The sequence below is a fragment of the Salmo trutta genome, chromosome 36, assembly GCF_901001165.1.
Source record: "Salmo trutta chromosome 36, fSalTru1.1, whole genome shotgun sequence".
Lineage (NCBI taxonomy): Eukaryota > Metazoa > Chordata > Actinopteri > Salmoniformes > Salmonidae > Salmo > Salmo trutta.
In genome coordinates, this window is record NC_042992.1 from 23,550,418 (window position 1) to 23,565,223 (window position 14,806).

Genomic DNA, 14,806 nt, shown 5'->3' on the forward strand with positions numbered 1-14,806 from the left:
TAAAGAAATCAGCTAAGACCTCAGGGGAAAAAAATGTAGAACTCCACAAGATGCTGGAGGAAACGGGTACAAAAGTATCTATATCCACAGTAAAACGAGTCCTATATCAACATAACCTGAAAGGCTGCTCAGCAAAACTGCCATAAAAAAGCCAGACTACAGTTTAACTGCACATGGGAACAAAGACCGTACTTTTTGGAGAAATGGCCTCTGGTCTGATGAAACAAAAATAGAACTGTTTGGCCATAATGACCATCGTTATGTTTGGAGGAAAAAGGGGGAGGCCTGCCACCCCGCATCATGTTGTCGGGGTGCTTTGCTGCAGGAGGGACTGGTGCACTTCACAAAATAGATGGAATCATGAGGGAGGGAAATTTACGTGGATATATTGAAGCAACATCTCAAGACATCAGTCAGGAAGTTAAAGCTTGGCCGCAAATGGGTCTTCCAAATGGACAATGACCCCAAGCATACTTCCAAAGTTGTGGCAAAATGGCTTAAGGACAACAAAGTCAAGCTATTGGAGTGGCCATCATAAAGCCCTGACCTCCATCTTATAGAACATTTGTGGGCAGAACTGAAAAAGCGTGTGCAAGCAAGGTGGCCTACAAACCTGACTCAGTTACACCAGCTCTGTCAGGAGGAATGGGCCAACATTCACCCAACTTGTGGGAAGCTTGTGGAAGGCTACCTGAAACGTTTGACCCAAGTTAAGCAATTTAAAGGCAATGCTACCAAATACTAATTGAGTGTCTGTAAACTTCTGACCCACTGGAAATGTGATGAAATAAAAGCTGAAATAAATCACTCTCCACTATTATTCTGACATTTCACATTATTAAAATAAAGTGGTGATCCTAACTGACCTAAGACAGGGAATTTTTATTAGGATTAATTGTGAAAAACTGAGTTTAAATGTATTTGGCTAAGGTGTATGTAAACTTCTGACTTCAACTGTACATGCAACTTATGTGAATTGTTCAGCAACGTTTTGCTATAACAACAGGGTTGAATACTTATTGACTAGACATTTCAGCATTTTTCATTACAATTGTAAACATTACTAAAAGTATCATTTCAGTGACACACAATCTTAATTTAATCCATTTAAAATTCAGGCTGTAGCAACAAAATGTGGAAAAAGTCAAGTGGTGTGAATACTTTCTGAAGGCACTGTACCTCTGGGCAGGACTTATGGAACAGAGAGGATGGAGTGGAGAATGGCAGGGTTGTAAAGGTGCCTACACCCTGTGTCTCTTTCCCTCCATCCCTCTCTCTCTTCAGATGTTCAGGCTCCAACTCTGGCTGCATGAATGGAATTACAGGAAACCTCCCACCCACAATCCAAAAGGCACATTATACACACACCTCAAACACCACACACCTCGCACACACACAAATGTACAAACACATTCCACAGTATGGGGGAAATAAACCCTGCCTACCCTCCATTGCTCAAGCACATTTGTTTAAAATATGGTTTCTTCAAGTCCCGCTTTACATTCAAGACAAGTTATCCCAACGCAACAGAAAGCATCGCTAATGCATTTTAACAGCCAGCTGCCAGCACTATGGCATGACAACATTCCTGACTGTAAAATTGAACACTGCTGGACTGAACACATGAACGTCTATGGCCATGTGTAGGCTATATTAGATATCCACATACATTTCTTACACAGATGTGTCCGCATCTTTCGAACAGAGACGGCACCCTATTCCCCACACTAAACTACTTTTGATCAGCACTCTATGGACCCTGGTCAAAAGTAGTGCACTACATAGGGATTACAGTGCCATTTGGGACACAGTCAGTGCCTCTAACAGTCATTTTCATGCATACTTCACTGATCCATTCAATAATATGCAAACAGCTTTTTACACAGCAGTAAAATCTCCATCTGTTTACCCAGATGAACACCGGGTTCTTTTTTCTGTTGTTTTAGGGTCTTACTTGGAAAAGAGCGGGAGACTTAAAATAGGCTGCAAAGATCTCTACTTACCAACGACCATGAGAGTAAACTCGAAGCCTCTCTTGACAGACTTTCTGTACACTTGGTTTGGGAGATTGGCAAAGCCCACATAACCTTCCAGAAGCTTCTGTTGCTGTAGACCAAAACATCAGTTAATGCTTTTCCCCAACTGTCCGGGCAGGTAACAAGGCTAAACAAAAGTCTGGTTACCAACACCGTTGACTTATTGCTTCAGTAGCTGGGATATCACTTGCCTATAAAAACTGATGACTTGACGTGTTCAGGAAATACATTTAGGTGTTGGTAAAATACATTTAGGTGTTGGTAAAATACATTTCGGTGTTGGTAAAATACATTTCGGTGTTGGTAAAATACATTTCGGTGTTGGTAAAATTTTTTAAAAAAAACAGCAACATGGACAATTTGTTGTGTTGAATTCAATCATTTATCAGAATTTAATTCATACGCCCAATCTAACATTCTTAAACTATATATACACAAAAGTATGTGGACACCTTCAAATTAGTGGATTTGGCTAATTCAGCCACACCCATTGCTGACAGGTGTATAAAAACGAGCACACAGCTATGCAATCTCCATAGACAAACACTGACAGTAGAATGGCCTTACTGAAGAGCTCAGAGACTTTCAACGTGACACCCGTCATAGGATGCCACCTTTCCATCAAGTCAGTTCATCAAATTTCTACCCTGCTAGGGCTGCCCTGGTCAACTATAAGTGCCGTTACTGTGAAGTGGAAACGTCTAGAAGCAACAACGGCTCAGCCTCGAAGTGGTAGCCCACACAAGCTCACAGAACGGGACCGCCGAGTGCTGAAGGGCGTAGTCCGTACAAATCGTCTGTCCTCTACAGAGTTCCAAACTGCCTCTGGAAGCAACATCAAACCATTCTTGTGCTGTCAGGAGCGTCATAAAATGGTTTTCATTGCCGAGCAACCGTACACAAGCCTAAGATAACCATTCACAAAGCCAAGAGTCAGCTGGAGTGGTGTAAAGCTCGCCGCCATTGGACTGGAGCAGTGGAAACACATTATCTGGAATGATGAATCACTCGTCACCATCTGGCAGTCCAATGGACTAATCTGGGTTTGGCGGATGCCAGGAGAACACCACCTACCCCAATACATAGTGCCAACTGTAAAGTTTGGTGGAGGAGGAATAATGGCCTGGGACTGTTTTTCATGGTTCGGGCTAGGCCCCTTAGTTCCAGTGAAGGGACATTTTTACATTTAAGTTATTTTGCAGACGCTCTTTTCCAGAGCGAGTGGAAATCTTAACGCTGTAGCATACAATGACAATCTAGACGACTCTGTGCTTCCAACTTTGTGGCAACAGTCTGGGGAAGGCCCTTTCCTGTTTCAGTATGACAATGCCCCTCGTGCACAAAGCGCGATCCATACAAAAATGGTTTGTCGAGATCGGTGTAGAAGAACTTGACTGGCCTGCACAGAGCCCTGACCTCACTAATGTGCCCGCAGCAATCTTCCAACATCTGGTGGAAAGCCTTCCCAGAAGAGTGGAGTCTGTTATAGCAGACCAACTCTATATTAATGCCTATGATTTTGGAAAAAGATGTTCGACAAGCAGGTGTCCACATACTTTTGGTCATGTAGTGTCTCTTAACATTGTCAAATAAGTAAATATTATAGCCTAAAGGTACGGTACAGTGGAGTGGTGTAAGGTAATCAGTCACAATAATACTTACAGCTGGTTTGGAGAGTGTACAGGTCAAGATGGTTGACCGTGAGGTGGTGGTGGATGAGAGGAGATGCAGAATGATTCACAGTCCACGGTAGACAGGAGGAGCACCACACCATAAAGGAAAAAAAGAATTTGAAATACAGTATATCAGTCAAGACCAACAAATGAGTCCACCATCCATCTTGTGTCAGAATAACACATTCATGCCTGCGGATAAAAGCCCAGACGCACTCTCAGGTGTCAATCTCACTTTGACGGCATTTCAATGTGCAAGTGCAATCATGAATAAGAGATATGCCTACTCATATAGTAGTCAGAAAGGCATAGCTTGAGGTATAGCTTACCCTGGTAACTTCTAGCCTATACAATATACCTGATAGGTCTTGCTACTCTATTTTGCCTATAGCACTCAATCAGATCAGCAGATGTGTGGTGGTGGTACACATCATTTTGGTTTGCTTGATTAATGCTAGTTTCTGCATCTCTTTCACCAAAAATGTAATTTTTGACAAAAACTAAGGGTATAACCAGTCTTTTTCCACTCAGTTTCTTCATTCTATTTGAAGGGATTTTACCAATGTTTTATAGGGCTAGGTTATTTGTAGTCAAACCCACGCATAAACGTCTCAGACAGACAGACACACATACACACTACCGTTCAGAAGTTTGGGGTCACTTTGATGTCCTTGTCTTTGAAAGAAAAGCACATTTTTGTCCATTAAAATAACATAGAATTGATCAGAAATAGAGTGTAGACATTGTTAATGTTGTAAATTACCATTGTAACTGGAAACGTCTGATTTTTAATGGAATATTTACATAGGCGTACAGAGTCTCAACGTCAAAGGTGAAGAGGCGACTCCGGGATGCTGGCCTTCTAGGCAGAGTTCTTCTCTCCGGTGTCTGTTCTTTTGCCCATCTTAATATATTTTATTTTTATTGGCCATTCTGAGATATGGCTTTTTCTTTGCAACTCTGTCTAGAAGGTCAGCATCCCGGAGTCGCCTCTTCACTGTTGATGTTGAGACTGGTGTTTTGCGGGTACTATTTAATGAAGGTGCCAGTTGAGGACTTGTGAGGCGTCTGACTAGTTTGAGAAACAATCTAATGTACTTGTCTTCTTGCTCAGTTGTGCACCAAGGCATCCCACTCTTTCTATTCTGGTTAGAGCCAGTTTGTGCTGTTCTGTGAAGGGAGTAAGACATAGCGTTGTACGAGATCTTCAGTTTCTTGGTAATTTCTCGCATGGAATAGCCTTCATTTCTCAGAACAAGAATAGACTGACGAGTTCCAGAAGAAAGTTCTTTGTTTCTGGACATTTTGAACCTGTAATCGAACCCACAAATCCTGATGCTCCAGATACTCAACTAGTCTAAAGAAGGCCTGTTTTATTGCTTATTTAATCAGGACAACAGTTTTCAGCAGTGCTAACATAATTGCAAAAGGGTTTTCTAATGATTAATTTGCCTTTTAAAATGATAAACTTGGATAAGCTAACAATGTGCCATTGGAACACAAGAGTGATGGTTGCTGATAATGGGCCTCTGTACGCCTAGATATTCCATTTTTTGAATTGTTTTTTTTTTACATCAGCCCATTCCAGCTACAATAGTCATTTACAACATTAACAATGTCTACACTGTATTTCTGATCAATTTGATGTTATTTTAATGGACAAATTAATGTACTTTTCTTTCAAAAACAAGGACATTTTTAAGTGACCCCAAACTTTTGAACGGTAGTGTATGCATGTATGTATGTATGTATGTATGTATGGATGTATTTTCTTTAGAGAGGGTGTAAAACACGGAGATGGATCACAATTAATGACGAGTCTATTCTGGAAAACAGGATTTTAGCCTCAGATTATTTTACAGCTCCCTGGCTGCCAGTAAAGTGACATGAAAGACCCTCTGTAATAGGTCTTTACCTAAATACGATAGCAGCCATTACTGAAGAAGAGTGTGGGCTCAGAAGCCAAACAATGTTCTCTGTTAAGAGAAGAAAAATAACCTATTTACCAACTGTAACGACACAAACAAGTTCAGGCTAAAGCAGTAGGACAGCCAATGATGCTTGTTATTCAGCACATCAGAGAGAGGAAAACATGGTCAACCTACCTAGCATTCAAATAGCCTAATCCTCCACTCCTACAGCTCACTTCAGAGGGTCAGTTTTGTTGGAGTTACAACTCAAACTTCCTACAGTATTTTAGGCCCGTTTAAGGGAGCTGTCATTGGTTAATCCCAGAGTTGAGGTGATGCATCCTTCAGTCATTTCATCGGCTGATGTGAAATGAGATCCAATTGGCTACCAGCCCACAGCCGTGAAATCCCATTGGCCGACAGCCCACAGGCCTCTTCACACGGCTTCCAGCGTTGGAGAGACTGATGAATAGCAGATAGTCTCGAGTCAGTAGCTAGGCACCATGTTTCAGTCCTCACACTAACAAAAAGCAATTTCCTACATGTTTCGTCTCTCAAACATCGTAGTGTAAAACCATCAAGATCAGGGTGGCAAGAATTTGAGCATTCACTCAGGCTATCCCAGACCCAGACAGTTGGGCCAAAAATATTGAGATTATTAAGCGGATGAGCTGTTTCTGCCAGTAAAGCACTGCTCAGAGGAGGAGGCTGTTCATTCCTCTACAGTTTTTCAGCTCATTGGCTATTAATGACCCACTTCCACAGGAGAGGATGTGCCCCACCTAGCCTTTGAGGGTCTTTGAGGGTTATACATTGACAGATGTAGCCTACTGTAGCATGCCTCACCGCCCAAGCCACTTCCTCCTGTTGTCTGTCTGTGTCTGCCTGCCTGCTCTGGAGCAGAAGCGTCTGTCACGTATGCAGTATGACTGTCAGTGGTGACTGTCAGTGGTGCCTGTCGCTGATCAGACAAATGGCAACCACTTCAGCACATAGCTGAGACAGCAGCATCATCATCATAATGTTGATCTCTTTGTTAGCTTGCGCTGAGAAGAGAAATGTTTGATGTGCAAGTCAGAGCAAATAACAATGAGCCGTCCATACTTCTCCGTGAGTCCAAGGGGAGGGTCATAAAAGTTAGCCTTTATCTTATGAAAAAAAGGAGTGAAATATAGGCTACATCTACCCCAGCGTCCTGACTCATATAGCAGGCATAAGAGGCTTGTTGACATGTACTAAAGGAAGTTCAAGGCAACACCCATGATACATTTCCAATACCACTGTCAAGGTTGGAGAGAGAGCTTCCACCTAGGCCAGGGTCACTGAGAGGGACATGTGGTGTGGTGGACATCCGTGTCTTGCCTGTTCAGCTCAACCTTTTATAACAATTGCTTTAACAAAGGCCACTACATAGCTCCAGGAAAGCAGCGCTGCCTTCTCCTTTAGGCCTCCCCTTCCACCACTCTTCCCCATGCTTTTCAATGCACTGATAGCCTGATACATTATGTTCCCACTCACATTGCTTCCAGCAGAGTAGATTTGTTATTCTTCTTTGCTGGTGGTGGGTAAACTGCCGGAAGAGATGTGGTGGGATTAAGGCCAGTCTGCCTCAGAGAGCCCAAGGTTAGAAAGAGGTGTGTTAAACTAACCCCAAAGCAAGGCCTAGCAGGTTAGCCTAGCACAGTAAACTGACATTGGCTTGCAAATACTAGAGGATACACAGTAGAGAATGTTGTTCTGTGCTGCTGCAGAAAGTCTGACACCTCCCATGACCTTTCTGCACCGTCCCAGACACTGGACTTACCAGTGTGTGTGTTTGTGTGTACAGTTTTTCCTTCCTCTCCATCAGAGTCTGTCTTGTGTAACAGGGTTGGTTATGTTTCCACTTGCCTCTAAAGAAATTTGTACTTAATGTTCAAGCATTCGTATTGGTTGGTTCAACTGATGACAATAAGGTGTGTTGTGATTGGCCCCGCTTGCAGATAGGGGGAGATCGCGAACGTCAGGTCTTCCCAGTATGAAAATGTGATGCAAGGGGTAGGTCACGTTCTGAATACTGTTTTATATTTTATATTTTACAATGTGTACAAGTTTGCTGTACGTTACTGATTTATACATGTGTGGGTATATGGTACCTGTTAGGGATTGAGGGGCTTTCTGGAATGTGCTTTGGCATATGATTGCTGTAGATAAGTGTGTTAGCTAGCATACACCGTTGTAATGGTCACATAAGCCCACTGCTAACACAGTTGTCTTCATGCTACAGATTTTGCCATCGACAGCCATCAGTATCATTAAGCCCTGCACAACTACCGTGCTGTTTCTCATTTAACAACAGGAATAAATGATGCTCAACTGGGACCACTGGCTGATGTGATTTATTAGGAGAAAACACAACGCAAGGAGAGTACGATATACATCTGTTACACTTGCATGCTATAGAGTGTCTTCATAACAGTCCATTTTATTTCTATACTGTAATTTAGGAATAATGTTAAGTCTGTAGGAGTAAGACAGTCCTGAGCGGTCTACATGGACGGTTGATCCATTCTCCCTTCACTAGTAGAGTGATGGGGTGGATCTATACAGTTACATATCAGGATATCATCTTTGACGATATATCATATTGTTGACAATATGACAATATTATTTTTGTGCTAGTTGTCTGTAACTGCAGCAAAACTACAGTATTTTTCCTTCCTAGCTTGTTCTCAATCTTCTTTTTAAATAGGGAGCCAATTTGTTTTCAGTATTTTCATTTCTATGACTGATCAAAACTCATTTTCTCATGGTTCTATTTTGTCCCTCTACAGCAGACATACGGGGAGCAATAAGTTTGGAACATCGAATCGCAATATAGAATGGTGAGGATTGTACTACATATAGTATCGGCACCTAAGTATTATGACCACATTGTGAGGTCCCTCGCAGTTCCCAGCCCTATAACCTACCGGGCTCATCTGAGGCTAAATTCCAATTCTCACCCCATGATTGGATGCCATATTTCTCACACCAAAACAATGCTTTTAAAATCTTTGAGGAGGACTGAATGAATACGATAGAGGAAGAAGAATACAAAAATGTAGCTTTTATGGGAACCTAAACAAACTGATGTCATTCCCAGGCCTCGCCATGTGACACACTGACTCACAGACTGGACTCCTATTGTGTCACTGGGGACAATAGGTCATCCATCACACTGAGGAAGGCTTGGCGTGTAGTGCATAGGATACATCTGTCATGCATTCAATTGGCCTGCAACCCAGAAATGCTCACAGTTTCCAACCAATTAACATGACAAATTAATTTTCCATACTCCTCGTTTAGAAGAGCCTTTATCCTATGAATAACAAAACACAGGTGTCACCAACACCCCTAGCCCTGACTGACACAAAAGTTGTTAGGGAAAGGGGGATACCTAGATAGTTGTACAACTGAATGCCTTCAATTGAAATGTGTCTTCCGCATTTAACCCAACCCCTCTGAATCAGAGAGGTGCGGGGGGGGCTGCCTTAATCCACATCTACGGTGCCTGGGGAACAGTGGGTTAACTGCCTTGCTCAGGGGCAGAACGAAATATTTGTACCTTGTCAGCTCGGGATTCTATCCAGCAAGCTTTCGGTTACTGGCCCAATACTCTAACCACTAGGCTACCTTAGCCACAATAATGGGGAGATGGCAATTGTTCAATAACAACAGAGAGATATGGTGGGAAACTGCATTTATTTACTCAAGCTAAAGTAATAACATTGCATGCATTCCATAGCGACTAGAGAAAACATTTGAATGGCTAGGGTGACGATCTATGACGGCCTCTACACTCACTGCAAGCCATTCCATGACAGATGCTACAGGTCACATGGAGGAATAACTGACAGGCACAGTCACTCAGAGCATCCACTATGTGAGTACAGTACCACAGTATGAATCCAGTCTCATGTAAAGGACTAGGTTTTCTAAAAAGTAGATACTGCAGTCATCCTACCCCACTCCGAGGAAAACATTTTGTTGATGCTGAATAGAGAGTTTCTGTTTGACATTTTGATAGACACTCAAATGATGTAGGTATCCAACTAGATGTTTGAGGAACTTTGTAGATTCATAACTTTGCTCCAGGTTTCCCTCACACTGACTTTAGCATTGATTAAACCGATTTGAATGAACTAATGATTATTTGACCAACACTGACATTTTACATCTGATACCAAGCTAACATTAGCTACGTCGACTTTTCAGAATAACAGCTAGCAAGCAAACTGCGACATCAACTATCCAGGCATCACAACCTACTAGCTAGCTAGTTAGTGGCAAACGTGTTTATAACTAACCTCTTTCTATCTGTACTAGTAGCTAGTAAGCTAACTTAGCTATGTAACGTTAGTTTTGTTAGCTACTGTAGGTAAGTTGCTGTAGCTAGCTAGAAACGTAACTTAACGTTAGTTATGATGCACCTTTGTTGGGGTTGCCAACTCCTCACAAGCAACACAACTGGCATCTGAAGTTGCTCAGTTGACATTCTTCACCAAGCATATCCTTTGGCCAGTAGTAGTCAACTTCTCTGGTTGAACCAGATAAATTGACTACTGGCCAAAGGATATGCTGTGTGAAGAAGGTCAACTGAGCAACTTCACTGATCGTATCTCAAAATGCTAGTTAGGTATCTACCTACTGTATCGTTAGCTAAGTTAGTTATCGTTTGCTAGTACTAGCAGACTCTGTGCCAGGGACCAAACACACTTCAGTCGAACAAATACAGTTAATGCCACACAGTACTCAGTCATTTTCAAGCTATCGTTGTTTTTCTAGTTAAGCAAGTTAACATAGCTAACTAATTCTTGCAGGTTTTTTAGTAGCTAACGTTAGCTGACTACCCCGAGGACACAAACGATAACAAAAGTTCCTGTATGAATTAACTTACCCATAATGTTGCCGTTCCCAGGCGCTTCACTAACGGACCTTTCACCGTTCGGCATTCCCTTTCACGAATTCACCGGATACCACAAAACTGTAAAAGTCGTACGCAACTTAATTCGCGTAAGACCAAAAATGTCCACTGTCTGCTTGAAGTGAAGGAGACATAGAGATGGATAGAGGACTAGTACTGTAAAAAAAAAAACGTATTCTTCTTCTTCGGTGAGGTCTAATAGCGAACTACATACACAAGGAGTATTGTTGCCGCCAACTGGATGGGGGTAAAATAAAATGCACAAAATAAACATTAATTCCACACAGGCAGTGCTATTTACCACCCTTGCTATAAATGACAGAACAGTCCACTTTCTTCATATTAAAAATGTCTTGGTACTGCTGGTGATTCTCAGTCTGCGGTGTAGGCCTACCTACCCGGTTAATCTGAGGCTAAATTCCAAGTCTCTCCCCATGAGTGGATACCATATTTCTTACACCAATCCAATGCTTTTAAAATCTTTGAGGGGGCTGTAATATTCATATGTGAATACATACTGAATTATAATTGGATGCATTTTACCGCCGTATCCTACTGTGCAGTGATTGGTTAAGACCACGCAGACGGTTAGGGCATGGTCAGTTGATCGTGGTTGGAGATAAGCGAACATGTAGTTGTAGCTAGTTAATAAAGAGTTATGTTAAGAAACATCCTGTAGTTCTGCGTGGTGCTGGAGTCTCTGTCCCTCGTGGTTCGGTCCTGGTTCTGACTCGGGAAGGAAGAGTGATGGCTCCTGATCCAGGGTTCTGATCCGGGGCCAGGGTTTGTGACCAGCCGCTTCAGAGGTCCAGTCTCCCCCGCCAGCAACACCAGATTTCAGCAGGTCCTCATGGACTGCACACTCCAATATGTTGCCTCTGGTGTCGTCCCCGGGGCCTTGGCTGCACCCATCTGGGTCTGGGAATCCAAGATGGCCACCCAGTCTCCTCTGTTAGCCTCCAGCCAACAACCTTGCTCCCCCATCTTTAGTCCACTCAGCAGATCAATACTCTCTGGTTCGTCTTCTATTGTCTCCTCTTTGACCAGCAGCAGATCAGGCTTCCCTTCCTCCATGTCTACTGACTCAGTGACACTGTGTGTGGTCCTGTGCTGCTCAGCTGGTTCCTCTGTGGGTTCAGGAGGAGGTGTAGTCTGCTTGTCCTCCATGACCATGGCCTCCCCAGAGTTCCCCAGACCCTCCTCACACCCTTCCTCCTTCACCAGCAGCACCTCTGGACCCTCCTCCTCCTCCGTGATGCTGCTTCTGGTCCTGGGCTGCGCTGAGGCGGTGGTACGGTCCTCCGTGGCTACAGGGGGCATTCCAGCCAGTCCAGTCTGGATGTCACTGCTGTGCCGTGTGTCCTCTTCTCCTTCAGACCTCTCCAGTTTGACCCCAGACCCTTCTCACACCCTTCCTCCTTCACCAGCAGCATCTCTGGTGCCCAGAGAGCGCGTTTCAGAACGGAGAGAGACATAACTCCAAAACAGAGCGACACAGACTCAAAACGCCCCAAAACATGTGGATATTGTGGATACAAAGTGCATGGCGAACAACGAAATTGCCCAGCTAAAGGCAAACAGTGTACTAAATGTGGTAAATGGAATCACTTTGCAAAAGTGTGCAGAGCTTACCGTGGGAAAACAGTACACACAGTGAGTGAAGATGAAATGTCAATCAAAGAGTCAAATGATGATGAACTGTTTATTGATTCAGTGACACAAAAAAGTCACATATCAGAGACAGAGCAAGCCTTTGCTGACATTGAGATAGGAACACAAGGCACAAAGCTAAAGTTCAAACTAGACACTGGTGCACAAGTAAACATTATTCCTCTGAATAAGTACCGCAGCTTGACATCTGAGTGTGAGCTACAGCCCACCATGCGCAGACTGACTGGTTATGGTGGTGAACAGCTCCCAGTAAAAGGCACATGCACTTTCAAATGCAAATACAAGGAAAGTGACATGATGTTGGACTTTTACGTTGTTGACACTAGAGCACCTGCAGTGCTAGGTCTTAAAGCATGCTTCTGTGTCAGTCAACAGCTCTTGTGGTGTTGCAGGTAAGTATGGTGTATGTTGTGCTGTGTGTGTGTTTAGTCCATCACGTTCTCTTTCAGGGGAACAGTTCATCTCATCAGTGTGTTGTTCTTTTGTGTTCAGTAAGTGACGACGATTGCGGCGGTACACTGCTCCTTCTGCTGTGCGGACGTGATATGAACGTTCAGTGTCAGCTGGCTGGATGACGACTGCTGGTTTCCAGAGGCCATGCTCCTGGATTCTAACTGACTCTCCGTCGATCAGTGGTGGCAGTGGTCTAGCTGACCTGTCGTAGTATCGCTTTTGTTGTTGTTGTCTCTGTGCACGTTTTACATGCATTTCATTGTAGCTGACGACCTCAGGTTGCAGCTGCTGGTTGGTGCTGGGAAGGGTTGAGCGAAGTCTGCGGCTCATCAACAGCTGGGCTGGTGATCTGAAGTTGTCAACTGGAGTGTTGCGGTATTCAAGGAGACTGAGGTAGGGGTCTCTCTTGTCTGCTTTTGCTTTGTCCATGAGTGATTTAGCAATCTGCACAGATTTTTCAGCAAGGCCATTACTTTGAGGGTAATGTGGGCTTGTGGTGACATGTGTGAACTCCCATGCTTTTGTGAAGGATTCAAACTCATTTGATTTGTAACAGGGCCCATTGTCAGATATTAAAGTCTCTACAATGCCATGCCTGGCAAAGGCTGCTTTTAGCTTGTGTATCACAGCTGCAGATGTGGTGCTGTGAAGCTTGTCGAGTTCGAAGTATCTGCTGTAGTAGTCCACTGTTACGATGTAGTCCTCGTTGTTCCAGGTGAACAGATCGGTTGCCACGACCTGCCAGGGTCGGTCTGGGATACAGTGAGGTAACATTGGCTCTTTGGTGTTTGAGGGGCGTCTTTCAAGACAGATGGTGCATCTACCAACAATGTCCTCTATTTGTTTGCACATTCCAGGCCAAAACATAATGTCCCGTGCTCTCTGTTTGCACTTTTCCATGCCCATGTGTCCAGCATGGATCTTTGTCAAAATCTCTTCTCTGAGACTGGTAGGAATAATGATTTTCTCTCCTTTGAAAATGATTCCGTTGATCTGTGATAGTTCATCACGATGGTTCCAGAATTCTGAGACGCTCTGAGGGCATTTTCTCCTCTCCTCAGGCCATCCATCCTGTATGACTTCCCTCAGCTGTGTGAGTTGAGAGTCCTTTCCTGTTTCTGCTTGGATCTCCTTCAGTTTTGTGTCACTAACTGGTAAGTTGCTGTACACAGAAGCATGCTCAACATCATATCGCACAAGGTCAGGAAGAGAGGTCAAGCCCAGAGCTGTCCTCGACCTGTGAAATGTCAAAGGGTGTAGGCGGATACCTGCCCTAAAAGAGTTCCAGACTGTAAACTTGTTATTGAAAGTTCACTTGAAATGCTTTGGTATTGTATTTGTTTGAAATGTTAAGATGTCATTTCTATAGTGAAAGCTGAGTTGCTGAGAATCCCTTGTTCTAAAAGTAACAGTATGTTGGATCATTGTTTCAGAGTCTATGTTGATTCAGTTGGTGTGTTATGCAATATAAATGGTTACTTACCTTGAGTTCAAACTACAGAGCATGTATTCAAAAGAAAAGCTTAGAATATGTAAACATTTGTATTTTGTTTTAAAAGAAGGGGGATGTAATATTCATATGTGAATACATACTGAATTATAATTGGATGCATTTTACCGCCGTATCCTACTGTGCAGTGATTGGTTAAGACCACGCAGACGGTTAGGGCATGGTCAGTTGATCGTGGTTGGAGATAAGCGAACATGTAGTTGTAGCTAGTTAATAAAGAGTTATGTTAAGAAACATCCTGTAGTTCTGCGTTTTATTATTTGTACAAAGCGTACAAAACAAGACAGGGGCGTGAGCGAATACGCTACAGGATGAATACAAAAAATGTGGCTTTTATGGGCACATAAACAAACTCCTTCAGTGATATTTGATCTTTCTACCCTTTTGACAACTTTCGCATAGGAGACTCTCATAACTGCCCTGATTTTGCCAACCTCAGTCTCTTTCACCCAAATCGGGCATTTCAAAGATTTCTCTTCAGGTGCTCCACCCCAGTTACAAGGCTTTGCTCCTTGGCCATTCTCTTCTACTAAACATTCAACATCTCCTTCATAGTGATCTATCCCACACGTCCCACATCTCGACCTCTCCCGTCCAAACATTTTACA

General features: G+C 43.3%; 1 protein-coding gene across 3 annotated transcripts in view; it reads right to left on the reverse strand.

The window, feature by feature from the left end:
* The window catches only part of LOC115175682 (septin-7-like), a 51,497-nt gene extending 40,771 nt beyond the window's left edge, over nt 1-10,726 (reverse strand). For 2 of the 3 annotated variants that reach the window (XM_029735116.1, XM_029735115.1), the window contains exons 1-3: nt 10,538-10,723; nt 9,862-9,863; nt 2,004-2,106 (exon numbers count right to left, since the gene is read on the reverse strand). In XM_029735116.1, the coding sequence (XP_029590976.1) occupies nt 2,004-2,106; nt 9,862-9,863; nt 10,538-10,592 (160 nt within the window). In that variant the 5' untranslated portion in view covers nt 10,593-10,723. Of the gene's footprint in view, nt 1-2,003; nt 2,107-9,861; nt 9,864-10,537 lie in introns of all 3 variants that reach the window. The other variant, XM_029735118.1, reaches the window with a different exon arrangement.
* Between the last annotated feature and the right edge of the window lie 4,080 nt (nt 10,727-14,806).